The following is a 27,833-nucleotide window of genomic DNA, read 5'->3' as shown; positions in this document are numbered from 1 at the left end:
ACAAGTACCAAATATGTAAAATTGGTACGAGTACCAATACGATACAGGTACCATATAGGTAAAATCAATACGAGTACTATAAATACCATAATCTATACAACCTAATAAAAGCCTTAATTAGGGGACACATGTCCCCCTCCTAGGGCCTCCAAAGCTCATTTTCCCGCCAAAACTCACATCAATTCATTTCTCTTTGATGATGGGTCACACGGGATCCATTTATACCTACAATCGGGTCGAATTATTACATCGTATATATAAACACAAAAAGAACTAGGGTTTCTCTTCCTCACTCTTCTCTGAAAATCCTATTCGTCTTCCCTTATTCAATCCAGCCTCCATCTTTCTATACACGCTAATCCTTACCCCCTCCATTTTTCATATAAAAACCCTAAAATTAATGGTTGAATGGTTGCTCTTCATTCTATTTTCATATTCCAAGTGTTGCTTCTGACCTAATTTCTTATTCTAATCAAGATTTGTTTGTGTCCTTAATGAAGTCGCAAATCGAATGGGTACAACCATCTCTTTCTCTGCATCCGGTGTATAAATCAATTCTGGTAAGTCTTTACTATTCAATTAGTTTCGATTTATCAAGTTTAGTAGTGTGCGACCCAAATCTCATTGGTTTTGTTGATGTTAGGTTTTGTATTATGATTCATTTGATTTGATTATCTCTGTTATGTGTCCCTATGCATATAGATGGTGACTTTGGCTAAGTTGTTTTTTTTTAAGGTAAACTCTTACAATGTGATAAACAAATATGCATATATCAGGAAAAGATTTACATGATTTGCCGTTAGGGTGGGTAAATATTTTTCTCTTCATATACCATTCATATTACTATGTAGCATGTACCATGAGTTTTGTACATTTATCTTCAGACCAGTGGCGGAGCTTGACCAAAAGTTTTGAGGGGACGTAAAGTGATGGGACCCAAATTTTTTTTCCTATCTTTATGTTTCGGGTCAGGTCAGCTATCGATTCGGGTCAAGTCAAATAATAATAGTTTCAAATAAAACTAAAAAATTTCATTCATTCAAAGGACCCGTTCTTAGACATGAAATTTGTGATTAAGTTTATTGTGTGGTGGGTAACCTAGGGTTAAACAAATAAGAGTTAAAATATATTTACAAAACTACCTATCACTTATATAAAAAGTTGTAACAAACTTTACTTTAATTTATATATTGTATAAATATTTAGGAAAAATAATTAGGGGGAGGCGATCCTATATAATTTTTAAAATTTCCGGACGAAAAACTAGAACCTATACACTTCTAACCGAAATATTGGGGTGGGCGGGTGCACCCTCGGGCACCAATAAACCTTCGCCCCTGCTTCCGACTTTGACCAATGGCTGAAAATATTAGGACCAATGGCTACACTGTGCTATAAAGATCAAACAGCCATGTATCAATTGAATATCATGATATGGTTCCATTTACCTTACATGATTGTTGTCATCTGAACTATTAAAAATGATGATGAAATTGCAGTTAGAGAGCCTACCTTCTATGGTTACACAACAAGAACTTCCGGCTTGCAAGCCAATTCTTACCCCGAAATGGGTAAGTATCGTTGTTTCAATGTTTCCTTATGCTTCTTATTCATTGACTTATGACAAAGAACCAAGCTTACTTTCTTTTTATGTAATCTACTGCAGGTGATTTCGGCACTCATGCTTGTGACAGTTGTCTTCATACCTATAGGAGTAGCTTCCCTTCTTGCTTCTCGTGATGTATGATTCAAACCGTTTTAATTTACTAATTTTATGAACATTTCCATTTTTGTTGTAATAGTTTGTAATTTTGGATTTCTTTTTGTTCAAGTAGGTAGTTGAAATTATTGACCGGTACGATAATGCCTGCCTACAAGGCACAAAAAGTCAAAAGGTTCAATCTATACAAGACCCAACAACAAGCAAAACCTGCATTAGAAGATTGACAGTAAGTTTTAAAATAGTTACTTTCCAATAGTGACTTCACGATTAGAGATATGTGCAATTTAAATTCAACATCTAACATTTTGGTAATTAAATGAACTGAACATTAGGTCACAAAGAGAATGAAGCAACCTATTTATGTCTGCTATCAGCTTGACAATTACTATCAGAATCATCGCAGGTAACGACTCTTTCATTTCCATCTTATATATTATTTACTAAAAACAAAAATTCCATAAGTCTAACGACTAATCACAAAAAAACTTACGTTTGCAGCTATGTCAAGAGCCGACGTGATCAGCAATTGAGAAACCGTGGCGATGAGAATGAAACGAGTACGTGTAAAGCCTGAACATGAAGCAAATGGGGTCTATTCAACTGATAACAACCTTCTGTGGTTGCTGGGTTCTATTCAACTGATAACAACTTGCAGCTGGATGCAACTACTCAATTTCATAAATTGCTCTCAATTGGTATAATGTTTATTTTTCTATTTTATTTCTTCTTCAAGAAGTCCTATCAATCATTAACCATTAATCGGAGAACCGATTAAACTTTATTTCACAGAACGGAGTCCTCCAATCGAGGAAGTCATACAATCTGGTGTCGTACCTCGCTTTCTCGAGTTCTTGATGAGAGAAGATTTCCCACAGCTCCAGGTCAGCATCATATCAAACCATTGGTTTTAATGCTGCTTGATGTACTGCAATTTATGTTTGTTTGATTACTTGCTTTTAACATTAGTTTGAAGCTGCTTGGGCACTCACAAACATTACTTCTGGTACCTCTGAGAACACAAAGGTTGTTATCGATCACGGGGCGGTCCCTATTTTCGTTAAGCTGTTATTTGGTCTTAAAAATAACGGCCTTCGTTCGGAATGCCACTCATATATGTTGTAGATCCCGTATTATCTAATTTATTTATATGTTAAATATTGTTGTATGTAGAAACTGTTATATTTTGCAGAGTTTAAAATCAAAATTTTGTTTTGTGATCTTTAGGAAAGAGAAACAACCCTTTCTTTTTGGTCCGGAGCAAGAATAAGGGGTGCCAAGGTTAATTTCACATTTGACGAGTCATCTCTTAAAGCAGTATCCGTATACCACTTTGCGATTAGGTATAAGTTTTTGTTTATTTGATAAAATATGTTATTCTGTATGTTTGCTTGAATGTGATTCTTTCAAAGAGACCTTATTGATTTTGATATATATATATATATATATATAGGGAGGAGCTCATGCGAGAACCACCCTTATTGTGAGAACCTTGAGAACCAATGTGAACACAACCTAAAATAGCTAAAAAACCTAAAAAAAACCTAAAAAAACCTAACCCCCAACCCCCCCCCCCCCCCAAAAAAACCTAAACCCCCCACCCCCCCCCACCCAAAAAAAACCTAACCCCCCCCCCCCAAAACCTAACCCCCCCCCCCCAAGCTAAAAAAACCTAAAAAAAACCTAAAAAAACCTAAAAAAAACCTAAACCCCCCCCCAAAAACCTAACCCCCCCCCCAAGCTAAAAAAACCTAAAAAAACCTAACCCCCACCCCCCCCCAAAAAACCTAAACCCCCCTCCCCCACCCCCCAAAAACCTAACCCCCCCCCCCCCACCCAAGCTAAAATGCTAAAAACTAAACCCCCAAAAAACCTAAAAAAATCTAAAAAAATCTAAAAAAATCTAAAAAAATCTAAAAATTTTTTTTTGATTTTTTTAATATTTTTTAGGTTAAAATCGCTACTTTTCGAAGCAAAAAAAAAAAAAAAATTTAAAAAAAAAAAATTAAAAAAAATTTTTTTTTTTTTTGATTCGAAAAGTAGCGATTTTAACCTAAAAAATATTAAAAAAATCAAAAAAAAATTTTTATGTGATTTTTAGCTATTTTTAGGCATTTTTGGTGTGTTCACATTGGTTCTCGCGGTTCTCACAATAAGAGGTGGTTCTCGCATGATCTTCTCCCTATATATATATATATATATATATATATATATTTAATTTGTTGGATTTATGTTTGTGTATATGTGTGAATTAGGTTTCGATTGTTTCGAAAACCTACATTTATACCGAGTTGATTGCTGATTTGTTTTGTGTTTGTATTTGATTGAGTTGCTTTAGAGGCTGTTGAAGGGAGATGATGGCATACAAGAGCCTGTCGATCAGATCAGTTTGAATAGTCAACATGAACCTGATGGTCAGTCTTTGCATGTAACATAATGTGTTGTAATGCGATTGATGCTGAAAGCAAAGCTACTTCACTTGGTAATGATGGTGGTGTTTACAGGCTGAAGCGGCTATTGATAAACAAAAGCCAAGAGTACAAACAATAGATGCTTTGGTTGACAAGTCAACTCTGGGTGGGACGGCTGACATCGCTCCGACGTTGAGACATGGCCTCCATTCATGGCGATTTTTATTGTTTCGTCTAGCAATGTATGTTTCCTTTGATCTTTGGTCTTCGCTTTGTTTTTTCATTGCAACAGTAATTTTATGTGATCGTGATTTTGATTTTGTTTTCTAAATGAAAACCGTTTCGCTAAAAAGGGTTACAAGTAAGATCATCCTAACTCCTAAGTATATGATTAATGTATGCAATTATGCCCACTTACAGTACCTATTTACTTTGGGTTATGATTAGTTAAAATTTCCATAGTGCACAATTACATTTATTCCCATCATTCTTCTGCAATATATCACAGTTCATGTTAAAAGAGAACTTATCTTTTAATTTACACATCTTAGCTCACTGTACTTCATGTACGCCTACTAACTTTGTTGAATGTTTGGCTAGGATCGAAAGTAATGTTTACAAAAAAAAAAATTGAAATTTGGATTGGTTTCAGCTATTGGCACTATTATGGGTTGAAGTGGAATTTGGTTCAAGTAATTCTGAACAGAGTGTGTGTATATATAGATGTATATGTACAAACATTTTTTGTATAAAAAATTAAATGAAAAAATAGGCCCTAAAAACTATAATCTCAACATGATTTGTATACTTGGCAGGGAATTTGGTTGTATCAAGTACACTGCATGTTTATTTTTACGATTTCAGGTTCAATCCTAACATTGGTTTGAGGCTTAAACTTTTTTACAATCATATTTCACTATGCCAACGAATGAGTTAGTTGACGTAATAGCACCATCCAACTATAGGTAATCAATCCCTTTATGATAAATGTCTCTGTCCTAGATGTTGGTTTCTTAAATTTATAGACACTTTCTGTTTGTTTATTATGCAGCTGGATTTGGGTAGTGTAGGTGGTAGTGCATCGGTTACGACGACTACGGTTATTTGGTACACCTTTATTTTTCTTTCCTTTTTGTGATTTTTGATCGTTTGCTTGGGGTGCTAAACGGGCCGTGTTCGCGGGTTGGCGAGTTCATCCTAACCCGAACTCGAAAAATTTACACGAACCCGAACACGATCCGAATATTCACTTGGTGACTCGAACACGACCCGTTCACCCCGAATTTTATTGTATTATTAATTTTTTCCCAAAAGTTAATAATTTAAAATTAAAATAATTATTTTAGATTATGAGGGGTTCTGCCATTTTGTTGAGATAAAAAAAGAGTTCGCTTTTCGCTTTGATTAATTGTTTTATTTTAGATTATATTGTTGTGTCATTTAGTTTGATAGACATAATAAGGATATATTAATATGAGGTTCAAAAATGGTCCAGTTAACTTGAAAATCAAGTTGCGACAGCAACACATTATGGAAGAAACAAGAGACAATTGCCATCAAAGATTCAAGGGGTAGTTATTAACATGGTCGTTGTTCCATATTAGCCACCAACCAGACACAAGCAGACCCCATATGACCTTTTAGTTATGGTTCAATTGATGGTAACCCGGTACTCATTGTTTGTTGGCCTTGCTGGCTACAGAGTGTGCTCGAGCCGTGTTATGTGAAAAAAAAAGAGCTAGGAATGCTATGTTGTTTTTCCACAATATACTACTTGAAAGAGTACAAACAATACAAGTTGGATGGGTTGGCTAACGTGTCAACTGTCAACACGAGTTCAGGTAAAAACTATGTATATTTTTGGACATGTCAGATTTGGGTGACCCGATTCACTATTTGTTTGTTTTTTCCTCAAGTAACTAACATGTCAACTCTGATCACAAACACCATAGATGAGTCTGTTTTAGGTTTAACACTGATTGATCAATATTAACACTTATATTATCTCATAAGTTTCTAAATAACAAAGTTAGGCTTTAATGTAGTTTTGTAGCAAAAATCATTGTTAGCAATATCAGGTCAAAAAAGTAATTTTTTTAAAAGGTTTAGATTATTATATCAATCATCCGTATCAAAATATATGTATTCTTGGTTATTTATCTATAAAAGGAAAGTTGGTGCATTAACATGTAAATCTATAATACCCCCTCAATTCATGGTTGCAATGTAATGTTAAATCGTTTTTTTTTTTTTTTTTTTTTTGTGAAGCGATATCATAATATGTTTAACTGAATTCATTTGCTTTACCCTTAACCTAATTTATTAACTTTACCCTGCTACTTTGTGTTAGGTACCCATGAAGAGGATTCTTTTCCCTACAATGGGCTACTGTGTTGAGGCTAATACTGCACAACCTCCACCACTTCCCCCTCTTAAAGAAAACTTATTTTGGTGGTTTGAAAGATGAAGACCACATACCACATATTTACGAACCTTTATGGTATACATGACACATTTCTCAAAGGGGCCATGAAGCGTGGTGATTTGTATAGAACTAAAGATTTAGTGATCAAGGGTTCCGATTGGATTTCTTGCTATATAAGTGATAGAACTAAGATGCATATCATTATAAAAAGTCATTTGCGGAGCACACATCCAATAAGCTAAAAATCAACTAACCTAACTATTTTAGCAGCATCATAGGGCCAATTTGTAATCTACTCTTTATGTTTCAAGACTAAGTATAAACGTAATTTTTTTTCAAACAATAGAAAACATATCATTTCTCAACACCGCGAAATTCGCGGGTATTAGCACTAGTACAAAATAAAACATAATACAAAAAAAAAAAACTTTTAAAGGTCTACCTTAAATTCGGTACCAGTACCCGTTTTTACCCGTACCCGTACCAATACCGAAAGTACCGAATACCAAAATCAATAAAACTGGGTACCGATACATGTACCAAATACCTAAAATCGATACGGGTACCGGTACGGATACGGGTACGGTACGGGTACGAGTACGGGTATTTGGGAAAAAAGCCCATCCTTAGGGTAAACACAAGTTATCTATGCAGAACATCCAATACATGAAAGGCAATTACATTTATAAGGCAGACATGTTAGACTATCTCATATTCATTTCAAGGTCTAAAACCAAAATTTGTCAAATAAACAAACATCTAATTCATGCTGGCTGCTATTAAAACACATGTTATTTAAGCAAAACATCCAATTCATGTTACACAGGTTCTCTAAGCAAAACTTCCAATTAATTGTGAAACACAGGTTCGACTATCTTAGGTTCATTCGGTAGTCAAACATGACTATCTCATGTTCATTCCCTGGTCAAAACAAACATCCAAAGCATGCTCGATCAGTTTAGACTATCTCAGGTACATTCCATGGTCTAACTAAATGTGCATCATTCAATTTAAACAACAATGTAACACCCCAAAAATTTCAGATCAAATCTTAGCATGACACATGTCTAGAAACCTTCCACGTAATTGACAATATTGAATGGAATGGTTAAAAATCATAAAAATATTAAAAAGGGCCTAAAAATATAAGTTGAGGGGCTAAATATGCCATTAAGGCAAAATTTATGGTATACTGAGGGTCTTACGGACCGTAAGGTTATACCCTTGTGGTCCACATGGTGTTATAAATAACCTATGCGTTTGAGGTCCCTTACGAACCATATCCTAAACCCTTTACAATCTACAAGGGTGTTAAAAACTCAAGTAATATTAAATGATTACCTACGAGTTTTCTCTATCTATAAAACCCCTTTGAAAAACTATTTTCAAAACGGGTCGGTTAATTGTATTTACCAGTGAAAGCTGGCGTATTTTCAAAAGATTGAATCGCAGGTACCGAATCTTGATATTAGGCTAGGAATCTAGGTCGGCTATGATAAAGGCTATGGAATTTGCACCATTCATCAACAACACCACAACCCACCACCTTCGCCACCACCACCTACCACCGACGCCATTGCCGCCTTCAGTCGCAACCCATAACCGCCTCTGCCGCCACCCCGACAACCACCACCACCGCCACCACCCGCCACCGTTGCCACCCACCGCCGCCACCAACGCCACCCGTCACCGCCACTTACCACTACCGTCGACGCCACAACCACCACCGCCACAAACCACTGTCGCCGCCACCCACCGCCACCTCCGACGCCACCAACCACCACCGACGGTCGTCGCCGCCACCCGTCGCCGCCGCCTTCACCGCCACCTATAACCACCCACAATCACTACCACCGACCACCACCACTCAACGCTGATTTTATTCCTTTGTTTTTCTTGCCTACCAAACAATACACAATAATAATTAATTTCATTCCCACATGGTAATTAAACAAGATATCGAATAGTAATGATCCATTGCATTCCCTCGTCCATTCTATAACTCCATACCAAACAGATCAATAAATCAATATTGTTCTCATTTAAAACAATAAGTTGAAAATAATAAAATCATAGGAACTACACAATGAAAACAATAAAACAAATATTTCATTAAAAAGTGTGTAAATAACTAATAATAGAAAACACTTAAAAAATAATCAACATGCTAAAATATAAAAACTAATCATCTTCAATTGTACGTCTTATCCAAGCATGCTCAATCAAATCCGCATTAAACAATTAGGTGCTTCCCTGCTACGCATTAACGCTGCATTTTCTAATCTTTGTTCCATACTCACCGTTTTTGTTTGTGCTTCTACATGTGATGGATCATAATCATGGCAAATTGCTTTGCTGTAACACCCCGTGTTACCAAATGTCAAAGTCAAAGTCAAAGTCAAAGTCAAAGTCAAGATTGACTCCTTTGACTGTATCTAGCCTATTTTATGTTTTCATTAGTTGTATTATGTGGAGTATATGCTAAAATCAAATTAATCAAAGTTTATTTATCGACGCGAATCGTTTTACGGCTGTGAATAGTAGGAAGTAACAATGCGATAAAGTCAATCAATCAATGATCAAGCTAATCAAATCAAATCATCATCAAACTCGAGACTCGAATTATGCGAATTTTGGTGTTAATATACGTGTGTGTGTGCTTTATGTGTTACTTGTGCATGTCTACTTTATGTTATGTGTGGTATTCAATCGAAACTCGAAACTTAGTCGAACTCAATCGAAATCGAATTATGATAATTGGTGGCGAAAAGACAGCGCGAGACATAGGTGATTGTATGTTAGATATAGTGGTTGGGATTAAAAGTAAATTGAATAGGAAACTCTATCGTATTCTCATCAATCGCAATCGAAATCGAAATATCGAAAATCGTCGCATCGAACACTCGAATCAGGCAGCTGAACGATCAGGCTCTCAGCCGATCAAACGGCCCAGCCGATCGGACTCGGACAGGCTGTCCGATCGGGATGCCTGGCCGATCGGCCAGCCCTTTCCTCTTTTGGAAGCCTATAAATACCCCTGTCATTGTCATCTTTACCACTTTCGAAAAGTTCTGACCGACCAGCTCGTGCTCCCCTTCTTTTCTCAGATTCCTTCCGATTCCGGTAAGATTTCATCCTAAATCTTGTACTTTCTTGATTTATACACACTCTTACACCTTTCTATCCTTCAAATCTTGATTTCTAACTGTGAAATCATCAAGATTCAAGTGTTCCAGGATGATGTCATCATGGTGTTCTTGAAGAACTTCATGTTTCGGCTTCAATCCACCAAATCTAGCCGATTTCCACATAAACAAACAAGGATCTTCCATAGATCTAAACATTTACACGGTGTAAAGGATTGAAAGATGGATTTTCCAACTTTCTTTCAACTCTTTTACACTAAATGCCTTCAAACCGATAGGAACGGAGCTTGTGCCGACTTGCTAATCATTTCGGTGCTTGCACGACTCAAGATCCGGATTCTATCCACGAGGTTCACCGACCTCGGGTTAAACGTTAAACTCCGTTCTGAACAGTTCACCGGCCGGGTTTGGGTGATTCCTATCCGATAAGGAGAAACAAACAAGAACGAGGGTTCTATGGTTCAACTCGTTGTCAAAATACCTCGATATAATGTCAAACAATCAGAACAGCCAAGTGTTAGACGAACAGGCCGACCAGGTCAGGAAGCTGACCGATCGGGCTGACTGTCCGAACGGACATCCCAGCCGATCGGACAAGCCAGCCGATCGACCAGGCTAGCCGATCGACTAGCACATGGCCCCACACATTGACAATTTCATGAAGCCTAGTATTGAACGAAATGTTGTTCGATCGGACTACGGTCTGATTTGAATTACTCTTCGGATCATGAGATACTATGCTTCAACACTTAATCGATTTTCAACTTGTTCAACGCATTGGAGTGCCACCCGATCGGTCGAGCCGTCCGACCAGGTGACACCCTGATAAGAACTTGTTGTTGAAGTACCTAACCGATCGGTTAAGCCGACCGATCGAACGGTCCATTCGATCGATCGACCTGAAAGGTAAGGATACTTCAATGTTTTCAAATGCTACAACGAAAACTTCAAAAGTCAAACCATCATACACAAACACATCATTCTCAAAGGAAGAAACAATCCACTCGAACAGTTCATCCGATCTGCCTACCGACCGACCGGACAGACTGTCCGAACAGACTGGTTAACCGAACGATCAAGCCGTCCGATCGGACCTACCGTCCGATCGACCAGGCTGTCCGACCCTCCAACACCTGTTTCCATCTTACGCGATATTCATCGTCATGCTATCGAACTATTCAGGCTAACCCTACTCTCAAGTGTTCCCTTCAATCCATCAATCACTGTGAGTATACTTGAACCCTTTTTGCTTTAGCACTTTTGGGTGCTACATACGTTACTTATTCTAAAACACAATCGAACACACTACTCAATTACTTTAAACGCTAACTGTTACCGCATGTATTACATGACTAAATGAATGCTTGTTGTTATGTTTACACGTGGAATGTTGTCTACCTGCCTTAACGACGATAGTACTATAGTTTGGACTCAGCACCCGTTCACACGGGGGTTGTTAAGGACAATTTACTTACATGGATTACGGTGGTAATCATGTATTGCGAACTGCCTCGGGCAGTCAACCCGCAGTCATTGGTATCGATAGATCCATGTCGATAATTAACATGCTTCGTTTTCCTCTGTGTACGTGCTGGTTATGCGTAAACTATTTCGAACTCTATATGCTATTATCAAACTTGTATGCTCACCTTTACATTATATGTATTGACTTTATTTTAACGTATGTGACAGGCAATTAAGATGCGTATCTGCTAGGAAAACTGTAACATCCGTTAAAATGGGTTTTCAAAATCCGACCCGTTTTGAATTAGAATCCTAATCTTTGAAACCCGAAAGCTTCGCAAAATAAATAACCGCAGAATGGATTTAATTTAGTCATCTATTTATGTAATTAATTAAATTATTTAACATTTCTTTAAATGTTGACGTTCTAAAATGGGCTTGGTTATGATAGTTATCTGTTTAATAAAATGAAATTATTTAATATTTCAAATATATATATAGTTATTTATATAACTAGTTAGTTATATATTTAAACTAATAGTTTGTAATATAAAGTTTGGTATAAGCTAGTTAATCAAGTTAGAATTTTCTAATTAATCTAAGTTATAACTCCGTTAGTGTCAGTTAGTATAAACCTGTAGTGTTAAGAGACTTTATTGTAATTTTTTTAAAACACTAAACTAAAAAGATAATCAAGAGTGCCGCCCAAACACAACTTGATCTGCCGTTACCTTTTCTTTTAATTGATTTTGCCGATGCCTCGGTAATCGACAATGATTATTACGCGTTCCCTTTTTCGGTGCAAATCAAGAACTTGGACTCGCTCTTAACACACATACAACCAATCAGCAATTCATTGCCAAACTTGCGAGACGCGTGAACTCGATAAAACCGAAGCCTTCATCACGGTTCCACTCCCACATACCATCATAACATTTTTCACACAACCTGCACTTGCCGGAGAAACTCGTAACACCGCCGAAAACCGAGAAGACGACCGGAGCTATACGGAGTTCGACGGAACTTTCCAATCAACGTCTCGGTATCGATTCTTTCCTTTACTTCGTTTCGATCTACTCTTGTTTTACCTTCTTGTTAAACTGTCGCAATCATAGAAGCGAAATAAAACAAAAACTGTTGGTTCTGTTCGTTGTGTTTTTTTTAAATGAAGAACGAAACTCATTGGAACACGTCGGAGCCGCCAGAGATCGGAGAACAAACCGGAGAATCCAGTCGTCGCCGGAAAACATCGAAGTCCTCTGTTCGTTCGTTTAGGTATAATTTTCTTGTTTCCTTTCGTTTTGCTTCACTACACATGAATCTAAAAGAATTTCAATCATTTTGATAATTACCAAAAGTATAGAACATGTTAACAGTGGGTTTAGTTTTGGTTTATAACAAAGAAGATGAAATATAGCTTGGAATCATAACTTTCATTTAACTAAATCTAATGCTATGGTAAATGGAGTGTATAGTTTCTATACATACATGTAAATTCATGTTCCATATTGAAGAAGAATTCCAACAGTTAATGCACATCTTATTATAATGAACTAAATCTTTGAATAACCAGTTAAACAATTTACGTATTGTTTAAAAAGGAACGAAGAAGACGACGTCGGTATGTTCTTTAGTATAATAATAACCAAATAACATCACATCTGATAGAAGCAGACTAGTGGTTGGGATGTTATTTGCTTTTTTTTTCTATTTTTTTATATATATAAATCCTTTTAAATTTTACAATATCATAAGTTTTCGACCCATTTTTACTCTCGCAATATCATAATCTTTTTTGGTTAATCTATAAATATATATATAGTATTTATAAAACTTACATGGAGTGATGGAATCATAGTAAATATATTTATGAACCCTCTTGTAGGAAACTTTAGAAAAGCACACTAAACTAACCTAATATTACTTATTTTCACTATGGAAAATGTTTCATATAAACACTACTCGTGACATGCATTGAATATAAAATTGGCTTTATTTTTAGACCGATTACTATTATTATTATTATTTATTATTATTATTATTATTATTATTATTATTATTATTATTATTATTATTATTATTGTTGTTGTTGTTTTTTTTTATTTTTTTATATAACATAAAGGTTTAGAGTTACTTATAAGAACCCAAATAAATTAATTGTTTGTTTTGAAATTCTTTTGTGACATAAGTTATTAATGACATAAATTACAAATTCTAGATAATTAAATTGTGAACCATTAAACATTTGGAATATCATTTAACTTATGTTAATGAGTTCGTTATGTGTTATTCTAAACATCTAGGATAATCACTCTTGTTCGTTCCCTTGGATCTTTTTCCCAATCTTACTCGTACGTAATTTACAAGAAACCGCAACGCAACCAAGGTGAGTATACTCGATCCCTTTTTCCCTTTTACACTTTGGGATGCAACATGTATGATTATACAAAACAAACTTTTATGCTTAAAACAAAACATACTCTATCTATGAACGAAACATGAAACTATTGTGATCAATTGCTATGCTTGTATGCTCTATGAACGATTTGTAACGTTATATGCTCATTAACTTTGCTAGCCCACCTTAACAATTATAGCGCTATAGGATTAACGCCCCGCCCGCTAATCTAATTGGGTATTGTTGAGTTAAACATTTCTATCCCGCTAAACTATTGGGATTAGGCTATTGTGCGTTGTATTCTTGGGTTTGATCATATAGTACGCCAAAAATTGCATCGCTAGTAAATTTAATCACTATGTTACATGTTGGATATGAGTTTTTATTCTATTATGCTATGTAGTCAAACTTGTATACTCGCCTTTGCTTTTGCATTGAACTCTATTTTAATACATGTTGCAGGTTAATTGTTGAAGTATGGACTAAAGATGAAACGAGATTTAGGGTGGACTAGATACACACCTAGATTAATTTATCTTTTATTGTTATGATTTATGTTGAAACCATGTTGTTGTTTTGTTTGAACCTTGTTGACAATTTAGTATTTTGAAATGAAATTTGAATTTAATTAAATATTGTCATATAGTGTTATGACGTCTCTAACAATCTATACACACTTCGTCTCATCCCGATGTTTCCGCCATCGGTTGGGGTGTGACAAAAACGAGCTTAGAATAAGCGTTTAGAGCATAGTTGTCTGTAAATCTTGCAGATCGAGTCTCTAGAAGCATTTGAACGATTTTTATATTTAAAATCTGAGTTGTCGGAACAGAATATTTGACTTGAGGTTATTTGTAATAATTTGTTTGCTATTTAAGGTACGGTATGGGACGTATTATATAAATTGAGTAGTAACAATAATTGTTATGGAAACTTCTGGAGAATCTGTTTCGCTCAGTGCCATGCCCCGATGATTCCGCCATCGGTTGGGGTGTGACATTTGCCCTCGTCCTCTAAAATCATATTATGTACGATGATACAAGCATACATAACATCTTTTATTTTGTCCTTTGTCAAGAGTCGACATGGATTCCTCAAAATAATGCCAACGTGCCTAAAGAACATCGTAAACCCTTTCGATGTCTTTCATTAACGACTCTTGTACTTTTCTAAAATGAACTATTTTTGCGTCAATGGGGTCTCTTAATGTTTTACGATAATCGTATACTCCGGATAAATATCATCGGCCAAAAAATATTTGTGTGGGTACTCATTTCCATTAGCAAAAAAAAAAAAAAAAAAAATGAAGCCACAGGTGCGTTACTGGCTATGTGATCCTCCAAGATAGCCAACTGTTAAAAAACATTGATGTCTTTGTTTGATCCAGCAACACCGAAAAACGCATGCCAAATCCATAGATCGTATAATGCAACGGCTTGAAGAATATTTGACGGTTCTGGTCTCCCCATGTGTGTTCACCTCGCCAAGCGGTTGGACAGTTAGCCCATGACCAATGCATACAATCTATGCTATCAACCATACCGGGTAAACCATGTACCTCTTCATGTACATCATATATGCGTTGTAAATCATTCCATGTCGGTTTTCTTAAATAACTTTTACCGTATAACTCAATTATACCTTTAAAATTTAATATATAAATAAATATAAGCTAATAGTTGATAAATTATAAATAAATGACAAGTAAAAAATAATTATTAAAATTGGATAAACAAATTATACCATGACAATAATGTTCTACAGCGTCTCTCGATGTTTTATCAGCCATTTTTAAGTACTCGTCCCATGTGTCGGTTGCGGTACCGTATGCCATCACACGTATCGCAGATGTACACTTTTGTATACTTGTGAATCCTAATGGAGGATGACTAACATGTGCCATAAATTCCACCATGAGTTCAACCGCACCTCTAATTGCCTCATCGATCTCATATGAATACGAAGAAGTACTATCCTCACTTGTTGATGATGATGAATAATCTTCCATTTCTTAAAACTTTGAGAAACTTTTAAAATGAATTTTTATAAAATTGAGAAGTATGACTGAGTTTGGTGTACTTTATATAGGAAATAAAAAAGAAATTAAAATGAAAATGAAATTAATGTGCAACGTTTACATTGCTTTTATTTAAATATGCTATTAATTCCAAAAAATATAATAATTAATTTCTCAAACTCCACATCGGTGTGACCAAGCATTTCTACAAAAACGCCAAAACCACAAATGGCTATATAACGCCACTGGGGAATGGTTAGAAAGCGTGAAATGACATCTTCTTTATAGACATAAAACCCCATTACTAGTGGCCGGTAAATTTATCTTGTTTAACCTTATTCTCAAAATCCCAAATGGTACAAATTAAATCACCCGATTTGGTGGTCGTGAGTCCTATCGGATCCCACATTTTTAACTTGGCACTAAGTTGTGTATGTTATTTATATAACCTATGTATAGGTGATGTTTTCTCTCTTCCACTTACACATGTAGTTGGAATCTTTCCCACATAATCTAAAAGCAATATGCTTAAATTTTGCATTTGTGTGTTGCCTTTATAGAACCAAAAGTTACAATTTTTGTCTCTTTCAACAAGTTGTTACAAACTGGATCCAAGAACAATCTAGGGGTCGTTTGTGTAATTTGACAAAGTTTAGGGGCTACATTTTTGTTAAGTTGTGGCCAGGTCTCCATGTATATTACTTGGAGAAGAAGTTGACTTCTTGGTCCTACAAACTGTTGGTTCTAGTGCTACACAAAATAGGTTCGGGTTTAGGCTTGGTAAAGTGTTAATAATTAATTCTATTTAAAACATTTTGTTTAGCCTTATTTAAAAACTAACAGGCAATTAAAAATTTAACCTTAAGCTTCTACAATTCATTCCGTTTATTTATTTTATCGCATGTTATATTCTTTTCAGATTATAAAATGATTTATTTTAAATAAAATACAAAGGTTCATTTTTAGTTTTATATAATTATGCTTAATGTCTTCCAATTATTACTTTATTGTAAAAGGACATGTTATTATTGTTATAAGTATTCATATTTGTTCAAATCAATTTAGAATCTTTTTATCTATCTTATATAAACTCTGCTAAAATATCACATTTTTTATATCATGTTTGAAAAAACATTATACATTGAAAAAAAGAGAGTATATTTTGAAAACTTGTATTATAAAAAATATGATACTTTTCAAGTTTACCGGTGCCAGTTAGAGCTCGTAGGTACATTGGGTTCAACGGGTACACAGGTGCTGATGGCTCAATTAGGCGATATGGGTACAATGGGCTGGTAGTGTTTACCGATGTGGGTTCATAACGGGTCCTATCAAGGAAGATAAGATGTCATATGATGATTAGCTGATACAACAGGTTTCGACAATAGCGATCCAAACACCGTAATTAAGACCGTAGAAAATGTTTAGGGTTGCAAATGAACCAAACGTTCGGCAAACAGTTTGTGTACCGTTTGGTTCGGAATTTCGTTTGTGTTCGTTCGTTTATTAAACAAACAAACACGAAAAAGAATTTCCGTTCGTTTAGTTAAATGAACGAATACGAACATGCGCCGCTTTCGTTCATTTATGTCCGTGAAAGTCCAGTAACGTGTTCGTTTGTGTGCGATAGTTCATTAGTGTTTTTAGTTTTTATATTTTATTTAAATACTTCAATATTCCGACAAATAAAATATTTAATAAGTGTCAGTGTATTATTATATATTTTGTTCATGAGCGCTTGTTTGTGTTCATTTGTTTTTTGTTTTTATTCATCAACTTTCATTGCCTAAAATTAACAAACGAACACAAAAAGTTCATTTCCGTAACAAATGAAAACAAAACCTCATTCGGTAAATGTTTATAAACACATATATTTCTTAACAAACAAACACAAACAAAGTCATGTTCGTGTCCGTTGGGTTCGTTTGAGCCCTAAAAGCGTTATTAATTTACACGAGTCGTGAAAATAAAATTAAAAAAACGTGTAACACGACCAAACCTGAGGCTCGGATCCACACCTATAATTTCCCGCTCATATGCGTCTTTTTCCATTCTCACGCGCCTACATTAACCACGCGTTGACACTCTCTCCAACACTACAATATTACTTACTTGCTTCAGTACAGAAGAAGAAGAGGGGAAACTGCGATATTTTCACCCGTAAGAATACCAATCGTCTCCGTCACCGTTACCGTCTCTCTCCGTCAAATCTTGAATCGATTTTAGTTTCCAATAATGGCAAAGTAAGTGATTTTGTGTTATTAATGTAAAAAGCCTCTTGATTTATCATCTTTTTCGTTGTTAATTAAACGGGGTTGAGGTGGATTTTCGATCAACATCTGCGATCATTACTTAGGGTTTGGTTGCTAGATTTTTAATGTTAGCATCCAGCTGGTTTATTTTGTGTATTTGATTATTGGTTGGTATCGGTATGATAAAATCATAGTTCTCATTTGTCAATAGCGATCGTAGTGATTGCTATAGCGCGCTAGGTAGCGTATAGGTCTAGTGTGGCTATTAGGGTTTTAGCGATTGATAGTGAGAATAACAACACTTTATTTATTTATTTAATTTTAATATAAATAGCAACTAAATATCGCTATAAATAGCTGGATTTTAGGTTTTTGTTAAATATACATGTAAAATAGCATATATACAAGAGTATTTTGATATAATATACATATAAATGTTTTTAAATTTTTATTTCTAGTGTAAAAAAAAGGGTAATGCACGGTACCCCTGACCGCGGAGGGGATAACCCCTCCCAAGCCACCACCCGACAAGCCTGGCAGTAAATACCCTTGCCGAGCCGACGCCTGAGGGTACTATGTTCGCCCCAAGAATCGAACCCGGTACCTCTTGGTAAGAGGTGGGTGTCGGTGGCCAACTGGGCTACCCCAGTTGGTATGCAATGAGCACAAAGCGAACTATTTCTAGTGTATCAGACAACTATTTATCGCTATTCGCTATGTAGCATGTAGGTACCCTATCGCTATTTGTCGCTATTCGCCATTAACAACTATGGGTACAATATTGTTAAAAGTCACGTATCGCCAAGTACTGATACCGAAATTGAGCTATGTTTAAAACCGAATATTGTACCGTATGTGCTCGGTAGGTATGGTAAAAAAAGAAATTTCTCATCCGGTGTGTGTGTATTAGGTGATTTGATCAGATGATTTCTAGGTTGGGTTGTGTAGATGGTTGTTTACTTACTGCATTATTAATCTTACATGTTTGGGGATTAGGTAATTTACAATTTCTACCATCTGTCATTGGATCTTTAAATGTGTTATTCCACCTTTTTATATTTAGTTCATGGTTGTTAAAAGCCATCGCCTCTTGCGCCTAGGCCCAATTTCCTAGCGAGGCGAGGCAATTGCGCTTTAATTCTCTAGGTGATGGTTCATGCGCAGATTCCGGCATGATTCCTAGATTCTTAAGAGTTTTCAGCAAAATTCTCTAAATTCTGGCAAGATTCCAGCAAGATTTCTACTTTTATCTAACGAAACTACTTTTCTACACTAATAAACTAGCATTTTATAACTTTTGGGACTAAATAGATGATAGTAAATGTTATATAATAGCTTTAATTTATTTTATTTAAAGAATAGTATTAATTTTCTATTATATAAAAATATTTTAATTTTTTTTGTTGTGCGCTTTTTTTTCTCAGGCCTTCGTTTTTTTTGCGCCTTGCGCCTAGGCCCTAGGCGAGGCCTATGCGCCTTAAGTGCGCCTAACGCCTTTAATAACTATGAGTTAGTTGCATAATAAAAATGGGATTTTTTTTGCCTGTTGATAGAATTCTAATGAAACTTTGATATAAAGCTGAATAATCAAACCATTACATGTGTTGCCCTTCTGTAAGGAGTTCTTGCTCAATTTTCGAAATTAAAATTAGGAATTAAATGTTGAAATTGAATACATTAATAGCTTGGTTTTAAAAAGCGCGGCTGAGGCGCGAGGCGCAGCTTCTGGGGCTTTTTCGCTCAGCGCCTTGTGTAATTACAAGAAGCGCCCAAAAGGCGCAGATTTTAGGGTTTTTTTGGGGGCTTTTTGGCCTGAGGCGCGCGCCTCATGTATTTGAGGCGTTATACTGCAGAAAAATGTTGTACTTTGGGTTTTTTTACTTGTACATGCAAGTAAAATGGTATTTATAGCTATATTTTGGTTAAAGGAAGCTAAAAACCTATGGGATATGTATAGGATATATAAGAAAATTATATAAACACCTTGCGCCTCGGGTACGAAAAGCCCACCGCTTTTGCGCTTTGCGCCTCAACTTTAGACCTCGTCGCTTTTGTGCGCCTGTCACTTTTTAAAACCAACGTTAATAGAAGTGTAAGTTATGTTAATTGATCGAATTTGGGTTCGAAATTTGGGCTAAACCGCCTATGGCTGGTTGCCATATGATCTGGCCCCCGTCTGCTTTTTATGGGCCACGTAACTCCACTTCTAGGCCAAGTTATGCTCGTTTGAAGTTAATGAGGCATTTGAGATATTTGACTACTAGTCAAATGGTTTATTCAATAAACATACATCAAACTTTCCATTTGATGATCTTTATAATGCATTGAGCACCACATTAGTGGGTACTACTACAACATTCATTTTGTCCAATTGCGTTTCGTTTGAAATTAAATTATGCGACTAATATCATCTATCTTTTGATCATTGTAGAAGTTGGATTGTTGACGGTAGAGGTATAGCAAGAAAGGTCAAAACGTCTAGTCTTCCTTTGGTACATCAACTTAAGGACTGCGGTGCAAACCGAGAATGCCCCCAATGTCATTACAAGATCGACAATAGTGACGTAAGAAAGCTTCCAACTTCCATAATCAGTCGTACGTCTTTATTTCATAAATACAAAATCACAAAATTCACCACTCGTATGCATTTCATATCGTAGGTGGCGGTAGAGTGGCCCGGGCTTCCCGCAGGTGTGAAATTCGAACCGACCGATGTCGAGCTCTTAGAACATTTGGCGGCCAAATGTGGGGTCGGGAATGTAATGCCGCACCAGTTTATTGATGAATTCATCCCGACGCTTGATGTAGATGAAGGAATATGCTACAAACACCCTGAAAATCTTCCTGGTGAGTAGAGTACTTGTTATGTAATGTTTGTGGTAATTACTAGAGATGTAAATGTCGGTGGGTCAAACGGGTTGGGTAACGGGCCAAATAGGTTCAGGCCGATGGTACTTTTTTTTTGTTGCAGGTTTGGTTCTTTGGTTTGGTCTACCTGTTCAAATGTGATTATAAACATTCATAATTTCATATTATTTTAACAATATTCCAATATTTGAGTAAAATGATTTAAGGGGCTTTATGCATTATAGAATACCTTGGGTGACTTTCAACCCTTGCGACCCGTTTGATCTGTTTTCTATTAAGCTAATATTATATAATTTACCTGTTTAACCCGTTAGAGATGAAACATAACATGAATGGCCCATTTTATAAGTAAAAGCCTCTGTAGGTCAATTGGTTTTAAGGGTGCACGATCAAGTTATGAGAGCTTGAGCTTGGCTTGGTTTGAGCTTTGTTTTCATAGCTCGAGCTCGGCTCGTTGATAGTTTTTCAAGCTCTAGCTCAACTTGCTTATTATCTATTTAAATAATATATTAAATAAAAATAATATAAATAATAAACTCGTTTAGGCTCGCGAGCTCGATAAGTGAAGCTCAGGCTCATGCTTGTCTACTTAACAAGCTTATTTTTAGGTTCGGGCTCGGCTTGTAAACAAGTTTAAATAAGCTCGTCTAGACTCGTTTACTAGACAACTTTAAATAAGAGGTAAATGTTATTAAATATTAATAAAACTATTATTACACTAAGACTCGATAAGGCTTGACGAGCTCGGACCCGATAAATAAACGAGCTTTATTTTAGGCTCAAGCTCGGCTCAGGCTCGATAAGGCTTGGCTCGTTTCGAGCTTTTTATCGATCCGATCTCGAGCAGCTCGGCTCGTTTGCACCCAGTAATTGGTATATAAATGTGACTTTAGTTCATCGTTTTGTGAATTGACCTTTTGAGTTGACCAAAACATTTTTTGACTTTATTTGACCTTATACTATAGGTGCTAGAAAAGACGGAAACAGTGCTTATTTCTTTTACAGGACCACAAATGCATACACAACTGGTCAAAGAAAACGTCGCAAGATCTGCCAAGAATCTAACTCGGCCAAAGACGTTCGTTGGCACAAGACCGGCAAGACAAAAGCCGTTATGCAAAACGGAGTTCAAATAGGGTGCAAGAAGATAATGGTCCTTTACGGGGCCGCTAGCGGGGGTTCAAAACCTAGTAAATTGAACTGGGTCATGCATCAATATCATTTAGGAACCGTTGAAGATGAAAAAGAGGGTGAATATGTGGTTGCAAAGGTATTCTATCAGCAACAGAAAGAGGTTGAGAAAGTGGATAGTGTTGTGATCGAAAAAATAGATGCGTTGATGAGCTCAACAAGTCCGAGAACTCCGAAAACTGACGCTCCGGATCCACGTAGGTTGGGAAAATCCGTTTCTCCTGATGATGTCACCACTGATAATGTTCAACAGGTTGGTATATTCTTCTTACTTGTGTCAGTTTTTGTTGGATATCGAACAATATTCTCGTACACGATTTGAATGAACAGTATAACAACGATGTAGAATAAGTGTTTGATATCTTGGTACCAGAAAAGTGTTCCGGTTAATACATATATATACATTCCTACGAAACTGTTATGGAGACGGTTGGAAGTTATTTGGCGCCAAAAACCGTTTGATGACAACTCCCAAATCCGCCACATCATAACCATCGGATTATTCTTAATATTATCCTAAATAACGTAATGTTGATAATTACAGTACATACAAATATAATTAAGTTTATACATTTCTAATATTTTTGACCCATTTACTTTAGATTTTGTTTGTGATGCATATTAAAGAGTTTATATAAAAAAATTTAAGACAGTAAACGGATTAAAGAGGTTAAAAGTTGCCAAAGTCTACCTTTAGTGCGTAAACATTTATTCAAATTTTTTTTTTGTTTGTACAAAAATGTTTAATTTAATTCATAGCTAAATTGGTATATATAAAGTTTAATTAATGAGTAAATTAGAAGAATATTTATCAGCATAAATAACATGTTATATACTTGAGTGGCTTATTTTGATCAGTTTAAACCCAAATCCATTGCCTAACCTATGCAGTTAATATCGGTGATGTATCAGTTATTGGCCCCCATGTAAAATATTGGTGTCAAATATCTGTCAGAACTCAAAATATCGGTACCGTTATTATCGGCGATATTTCACCGATTTTTCCGATATCAATACCTTTCTTCTTAGTTCTATCATTCGTCTTTCTTCTTATTGCTACTATCAGTGCTTTATGTCTTACGTGTTAATTGTTGGTGTTAAATGTTAGTTTGTTAGTGTTAAATGTTAGTGTTTTAAGTCTTAATTATTAATTGTTAGTGTCAAATGTTAGTGTTTTAAGTCTTAATCAGTTCCCACTTGCTACAATTGTAAGTGTTTTGCAAGGTGCAAAAGGTTAATTTGTTAATGGTAGGAAAGTATACTGAATTGTTGTGAAAGTGTAAAATACAATATTGCTTAACGTACGAGTGTACGTTGTGAAATTACGTATGTTGAAAGAATGAAGATTCTGAGTTTGTGAATGAATGAAGGTTCCCAGTTTGTGAAGTAGATTTCCGAGTTTATGATCTTTTATGCACGTTGAAAGATAATTACGCATATTGAATGAAGGTTCCGAGTTTGTGAAGTAGATTCCGAGTTTATGATCTCCGGAGAATCAAGTGTTCCGAGTTTATGTTTTGTGTCAACATGCGTGATTATGGTTTTTCAACATGCGTGATTAGGGTTTTGAGTTTTATAACGTGCATAAATTCGTATCGTACGCTCATACGTTAAGGAATATTGTACTTTAACCTCCCCCTGAATTGTTAGTGTTAAATTGCTATATATATAAATTCAGCATGATGTTAAAATTACTGATATCCCACCGTGATAACCTATATTTCAAATATCGGTCCTTGACCGATATTCGATATTTTACCGCATTAACTGCTTAGTGCTTAACCTGCTTGACCTACCCATCTTAGCACCCTTTATTTTGTTACAAGTATCCGGTATTTTGTTGTGACAATGCTGACTGTTTTTGTTCAATGTTGTGTTAGGAGTCTGGGTGGTGCGTTGAGCAGAAGTCCTTTCCGTCATCTTCTAATGTTGAAAATAAGGATAATATGGAGTTACCCGTATGGGAAGATGATTCACAAGCGGTTGATTTAAATGCATTTGATGACTCGTTGTTCTGCAATGAGAATCTTGATACTAATGAGCCTGTTGGTGACTCAAGGCTGAATAATGGACGTAAATCTGGATTTAATGTTAATGCTGACGGTGCACCGGGTACCAGTAGGGGTGCAAGTACCGGAGTTGATGATCTTGAGAATCTGGACTTTAGTAGTCTACCGGATTTTAACCTTGCTGTAAGCCTGCTATCCTTTCTATGCAATAATAATATTAATATGGGAAGGGGGTGTTTGGATCTCCGTTTTGAAACCGATTATCCGATTACTGTGATTGTAATCGTTGGCGTTGAATGTTTGGATAATCATTTTCTGTATGTCATTTTCTGATTATTTCTTTGCCAAACTTACAACAATGCCATCCAACACATGTTTTTTTTTCCTGTTTGTGTATTCAACCCTCCAACTTTTAGCATTGCCACTTACACCCCCTCAGCTTTCGAAAAACTTTGTAAAATGTCATTTTGACCCCCCTTGAGTTTTACGTGCTTATTTTGTACGTGGGTCTAATATAATACGTTTTTGTGCTTATTTTTATGTAAGTTTTTGGTTGGTCTACGTTTTGTTTGGAAATGAGTCGGGTCAAATATAATATGTTTTCACTAGGCGGTATAAATTCGAGTTACTTTACGTTTCGACTCCGCCGCAACGCGTGGTACCATTCTTTAACGTAATAAAAACTATTTTTTACGTCCTTATTTTTAAGTAGTTTTTGTTATAGTTCCAAGTTGGTTTACGTTTCGACGTAAATTTTCTTGGTAGTGAGTTAGGTCAAATATAATACATCATCATGCTTATTTTCATGTGTGTTTTCAGTTGGTCTACGTTTTGACGTAAATTTTGTTCGAAAGCGAGTCAGGTCAAATATTTGATGGTATAAGTTTGAGTTACTTTAAGTTTCGTCGCTGCCGCAACGCGTGGCGGGTCAAAATACTAGTTTATCTTAAATGATACAAATGTGGGTCTTTTTTATATTATAACTGATTGATCACACAAAATCACAATCAAAGCGTGCGTTTAGACTTTGTTTTGAAACTTTCGTGCTATTCAGACTTTATTCTAAAACTTTCGTGTTTGAAATATGCATGCAGGACTTGCAGTTTTCATCACAAGACAGCATATTTGGGTGGTTAGAGCGGTTGTAAAGAATGAAATTTGATTGGTCATCGTGGGATATTTCTGTCGCGCCTGGTTATTTATGTTTCAAATCCCTAAAAGTAACTGAAGGTATGCTATGACGATGCTATGGAGTTATGGTTTTTAAATAGCTTTGTTTGAAACTGATACTAATAAGCAAAGCATCGATGATCTCCGATTTTGCTATATGTTGTTCATGGCCTTTAAAAGTTTAAAATATTGTGTATTGTATAGAGCAAATATGTAATGGTATCTAGTAACTCTAATGGTTTAATGGTGTTTGTCATGTGGGCATCTTTAACTTAATGTAAAGTACTTTTGTGAATTTTGACCCGTTTACTTTGTAAATTAGTTTGTTTCAGTTGTGTTTAGGTTAAAAAATTGACATGTTAAACAGGTTCAAAGTCAAGTCGGGCTTGAAAGTTTCGAGTTGATTAATACATAGATGTTTAGCGCTATCTGATTAATACATAGATGTCAAATAGTGAATAGCGTAGCATAGCGTTGGATCATCGCTATCTGATGTTTAGCATTCATAAGCGTGAAATAGCGACAATTAGTTTTTTTAAATATTAAAAACCGATTTTTAGGCATTTTAATTGAGGCTGTAACCTTCACTAATTGCATAAGAAAACCTTAAATTCATGAATAATTTTTTTTTTAAATGCGTATAGACTAATTGCATAAAAAAACCTTAAATTCATGAATAAAATCTTTTTTTTTTAAATGTGTATAGATGCTATTTACTATTAACAACTATTATTACTAATAACCTTTAACCGATAATCGAGTTGAGTTGATAAGTGGGGGCCAAAAAGGGCTGGGTTAAAACGGGTCAAATATGCAAAAAATGAATTGGGTTTTAGTTTTAAGCTCGAGTTTGACATGGTGTTGACTTGGCTCAACCTGATCAAAATCCCTAGTTTTATTGAAATAACGTTATTGCTGAAAATGTTACCTGTTATGACCCGTTAAGAAATGTGTGCTCGATGCTATTAGCATCGATAACACTCGTTTCGTTGGATGGAAAACTCTTCATGACCAATAGTGTTTCATATCATTGTATGTATGTTGATAGCTCAAATCTTAATATCAATGATTCACTTTGTTAGACGATATGACCCCACTCGTATGATAAATGACACGTTTTGACCCATTGCACAAGACTTGTCCATTTGCCCATGTCAACTTAGTTGACGGTGTATTAAAATTTTGGACCCGCCACTGGTTTTTATCATCCTTAAAATGGCTCCCATGTATAGTAAGAATGATGCCAACAAAACCAAGAAACTTCATAAATAATCTAACCAAAAAACAACAGTTGAATCTAGAGTTAAGTTAAATGTTTACAACTAAAACTTTCACATCCTAGATTAAGGTAAGAACCACGGTGGTGTCGTGGCGGGTTGTGGCGGCAGGGGACTAAAACACCACATCGGAAGACTCAACCGTCTTCCCGAATGCAGTTTCCCGGCAAAAGATACCTGTACTTATCAGCATTCTTTAACAAATACGACGGGAGATGAACCGCGGAATACGAATGAGGAATGGGGCCCATTTTCCCGATTAGCTCCCGGAAAGTGTACTCTTCCGGAAGCATATCATACAAGTCCGCGCCACTGCAGATCACTTTCTGGATCCTTTTCGGGTCAAGATAATGAGAAAACCTCACTCTATCTGTATGACTGTAAGCTTTCATCTTGAACACAAAATCACTAATTGTTCTAAAACAAAAACTGCAATGCCAACCCGAATCCGCCAACAGATAATCGCTCTGTCGATAATGCACGTATCGGGTTGTCCCCTTTTGGTACTGATGAACAGAAGCCCTCCAACTTTTATGATCTAAATTAAACTCAAAAGAGTATAAATAATTGTTCAAATTCAAATGAACAATAGGTGGTGGACCATCACACCATCTCAAAAGATCAATAGTATGCGCACTCGGTATCTCATCGACATCCGACATGATCAAAAGATCGTCGTCTTCGATCCCCGCAATCCTTAAAAGATGATCAAGAGCTACCCGTTGATACGCTTCTTCGATAAAAGGGTTTTCCCCGCTCTTAAACCGGCCACCAATGGTCCCATAAGTCAATCTCGACTTGATAAACTCGAACTTTTCGCGATTGATCGCAAAGTTTAATTTTTTCGGTATGCTTGTGAATGTGGAGTTGGATTCAAGAAGCACAAACTGAGTAATGTAAGGGTAAAGTTCTTTCCACCGGATCGTAAGCATGTCGACTTCGTTGCTGAATAGAACGGCGTCGTAGACTCTTCGCGGGTAGTCTCGAAGCTTCCATCCATGAAGGTTGCATAAAGAAGCCATTGTTACATTTGTATTGTAGTAATGAGGCATGTGAATGAAGGGTTTGGGTGGTGACTGCCATAAGGGGCGGAGAAAGTAGGTGACTTTCTGGCCGTGAAGGTATATTCCGGTCACGATTGCCGGAATTATAACGAATCCAATTATGAATGTCTTTAGTTCTAAACCTCGAATCATACATCGGATTCTTGACATTCTGCTTCCCACCTGCAAATCACAGGGGAAGCTAAATAAACACCACTAACATACTATCCACACACGTCATACGAGCTGTATGGTCAAAATGGTCAAACAGGCCGTATGACAAATGACAAGAGGAAAATGGTCATTGGACGTGTTAGACTTGCTTATCATACCGGCCACAATGTTTTACAAAAGCCGTATGAGTTGGTGTTGTCAAATCATACAGACTGTATGACCATTTTCTCTTGTCACACGGTCTGTATGATGACGTCACGTGCTGTCA

The 27,833-nt window shown here is 36.0% G+C and overlaps 3 protein-coding genes across 8 annotated transcripts; 2 read left to right on the top strand and 1 right to left on the bottom strand.

Moving 5' to 3' along the window:
* Positions 1-278: 278 nt before the first annotated feature.
* LOC110868662 (ALA-interacting subunit 1) lies at positions 279-6,783 on the top strand. 6 transcript variants are annotated; one of them, XR_002552634.2, is made up of 10 exons: positions 2,290-2,418; positions 2,513-2,604; positions 2,690-2,746; positions 2,948-3,063; positions 4,059-4,134; positions 4,225-4,373; positions 4,996-5,096; positions 5,183-5,238; positions 5,834-5,972; positions 6,482-6,783. XR_002552634.2 is itself a non-coding variant. In XM_022117893.2 (8 exons), exons 1-6 carry the CDS (start codon positions 495-497, stop codon positions 2,295-2,297), a joined length of 474 nt encoding a protein of 157 aa, XP_021973585.1. In that variant the 5' UTR covers positions 279-494; the 3' UTR covers positions 2,298-2,418; positions 2,513-2,604; positions 2,690-2,842. The 6 variants fall into 6 exon arrangements, 1 of the variants encoding a protein (XP_021973585.1); XR_002552633.2 differs by having other exon boundaries at positions 4,947-5,096; XR_004862746.1 differs by having other exon boundaries at positions 4,225-5,096.
* Positions 6,784-17,683: 10,900 nt separating this feature from the next.
* On the top strand, positions 17,684-25,366 carry LOC110868663 (SUPPRESSOR OF GAMMA RESPONSE 1). The gene is made up of 6 exons (XM_022117894.2): positions 17,684-17,824; positions 20,265-20,397; positions 20,494-20,680; positions 21,667-22,145; positions 23,773-24,084; positions 24,996-25,366. The coding sequence occupies exons 1-6, from the start codon at positions 17,817-17,819 to the stop codon at positions 25,047-25,049; spliced, it is 1,173 nt and encodes a 390-aa protein (XP_021973586.1). The 5' UTR covers positions 17,684-17,816; the 3' UTR covers positions 25,050-25,366.
* Positions 25,367-26,398: 1,032 nt separating this feature from the next.
* On the bottom strand, positions 26,399-27,602 carry LOC110867343 (beta-1,4-mannosyl-glycoprotein 4-beta-N-acetylglucosaminyltransferase). The gene has a single exon (XM_022116418.2). It carries the CDS (start codon positions 27,560-27,562, stop codon positions 26,486-26,488), a length of 1,077 nt encoding a protein of 358 aa, XP_021972110.2. The 5' UTR covers positions 27,563-27,602; the 3' UTR covers positions 26,399-26,485.
* Positions 27,603-27,833: the final 231 nt, after the last annotated feature.

The sequence above is a fragment of the Helianthus annuus genome, chromosome 7 (assembly GCF_002127325.2).
Source record: "Helianthus annuus cultivar XRQ/B chromosome 7, HanXRQr2.0-SUNRISE, whole genome shotgun sequence".
Lineage (NCBI taxonomy): Eukaryota > Viridiplantae > Streptophyta > Magnoliopsida > Asterales > Asteraceae > Helianthus > Helianthus annuus.
The sequence above is the reverse complement of the archived record's forward strand: the minus strand, read 5'-3'. Positions and strand labels throughout refer to the sequence as shown.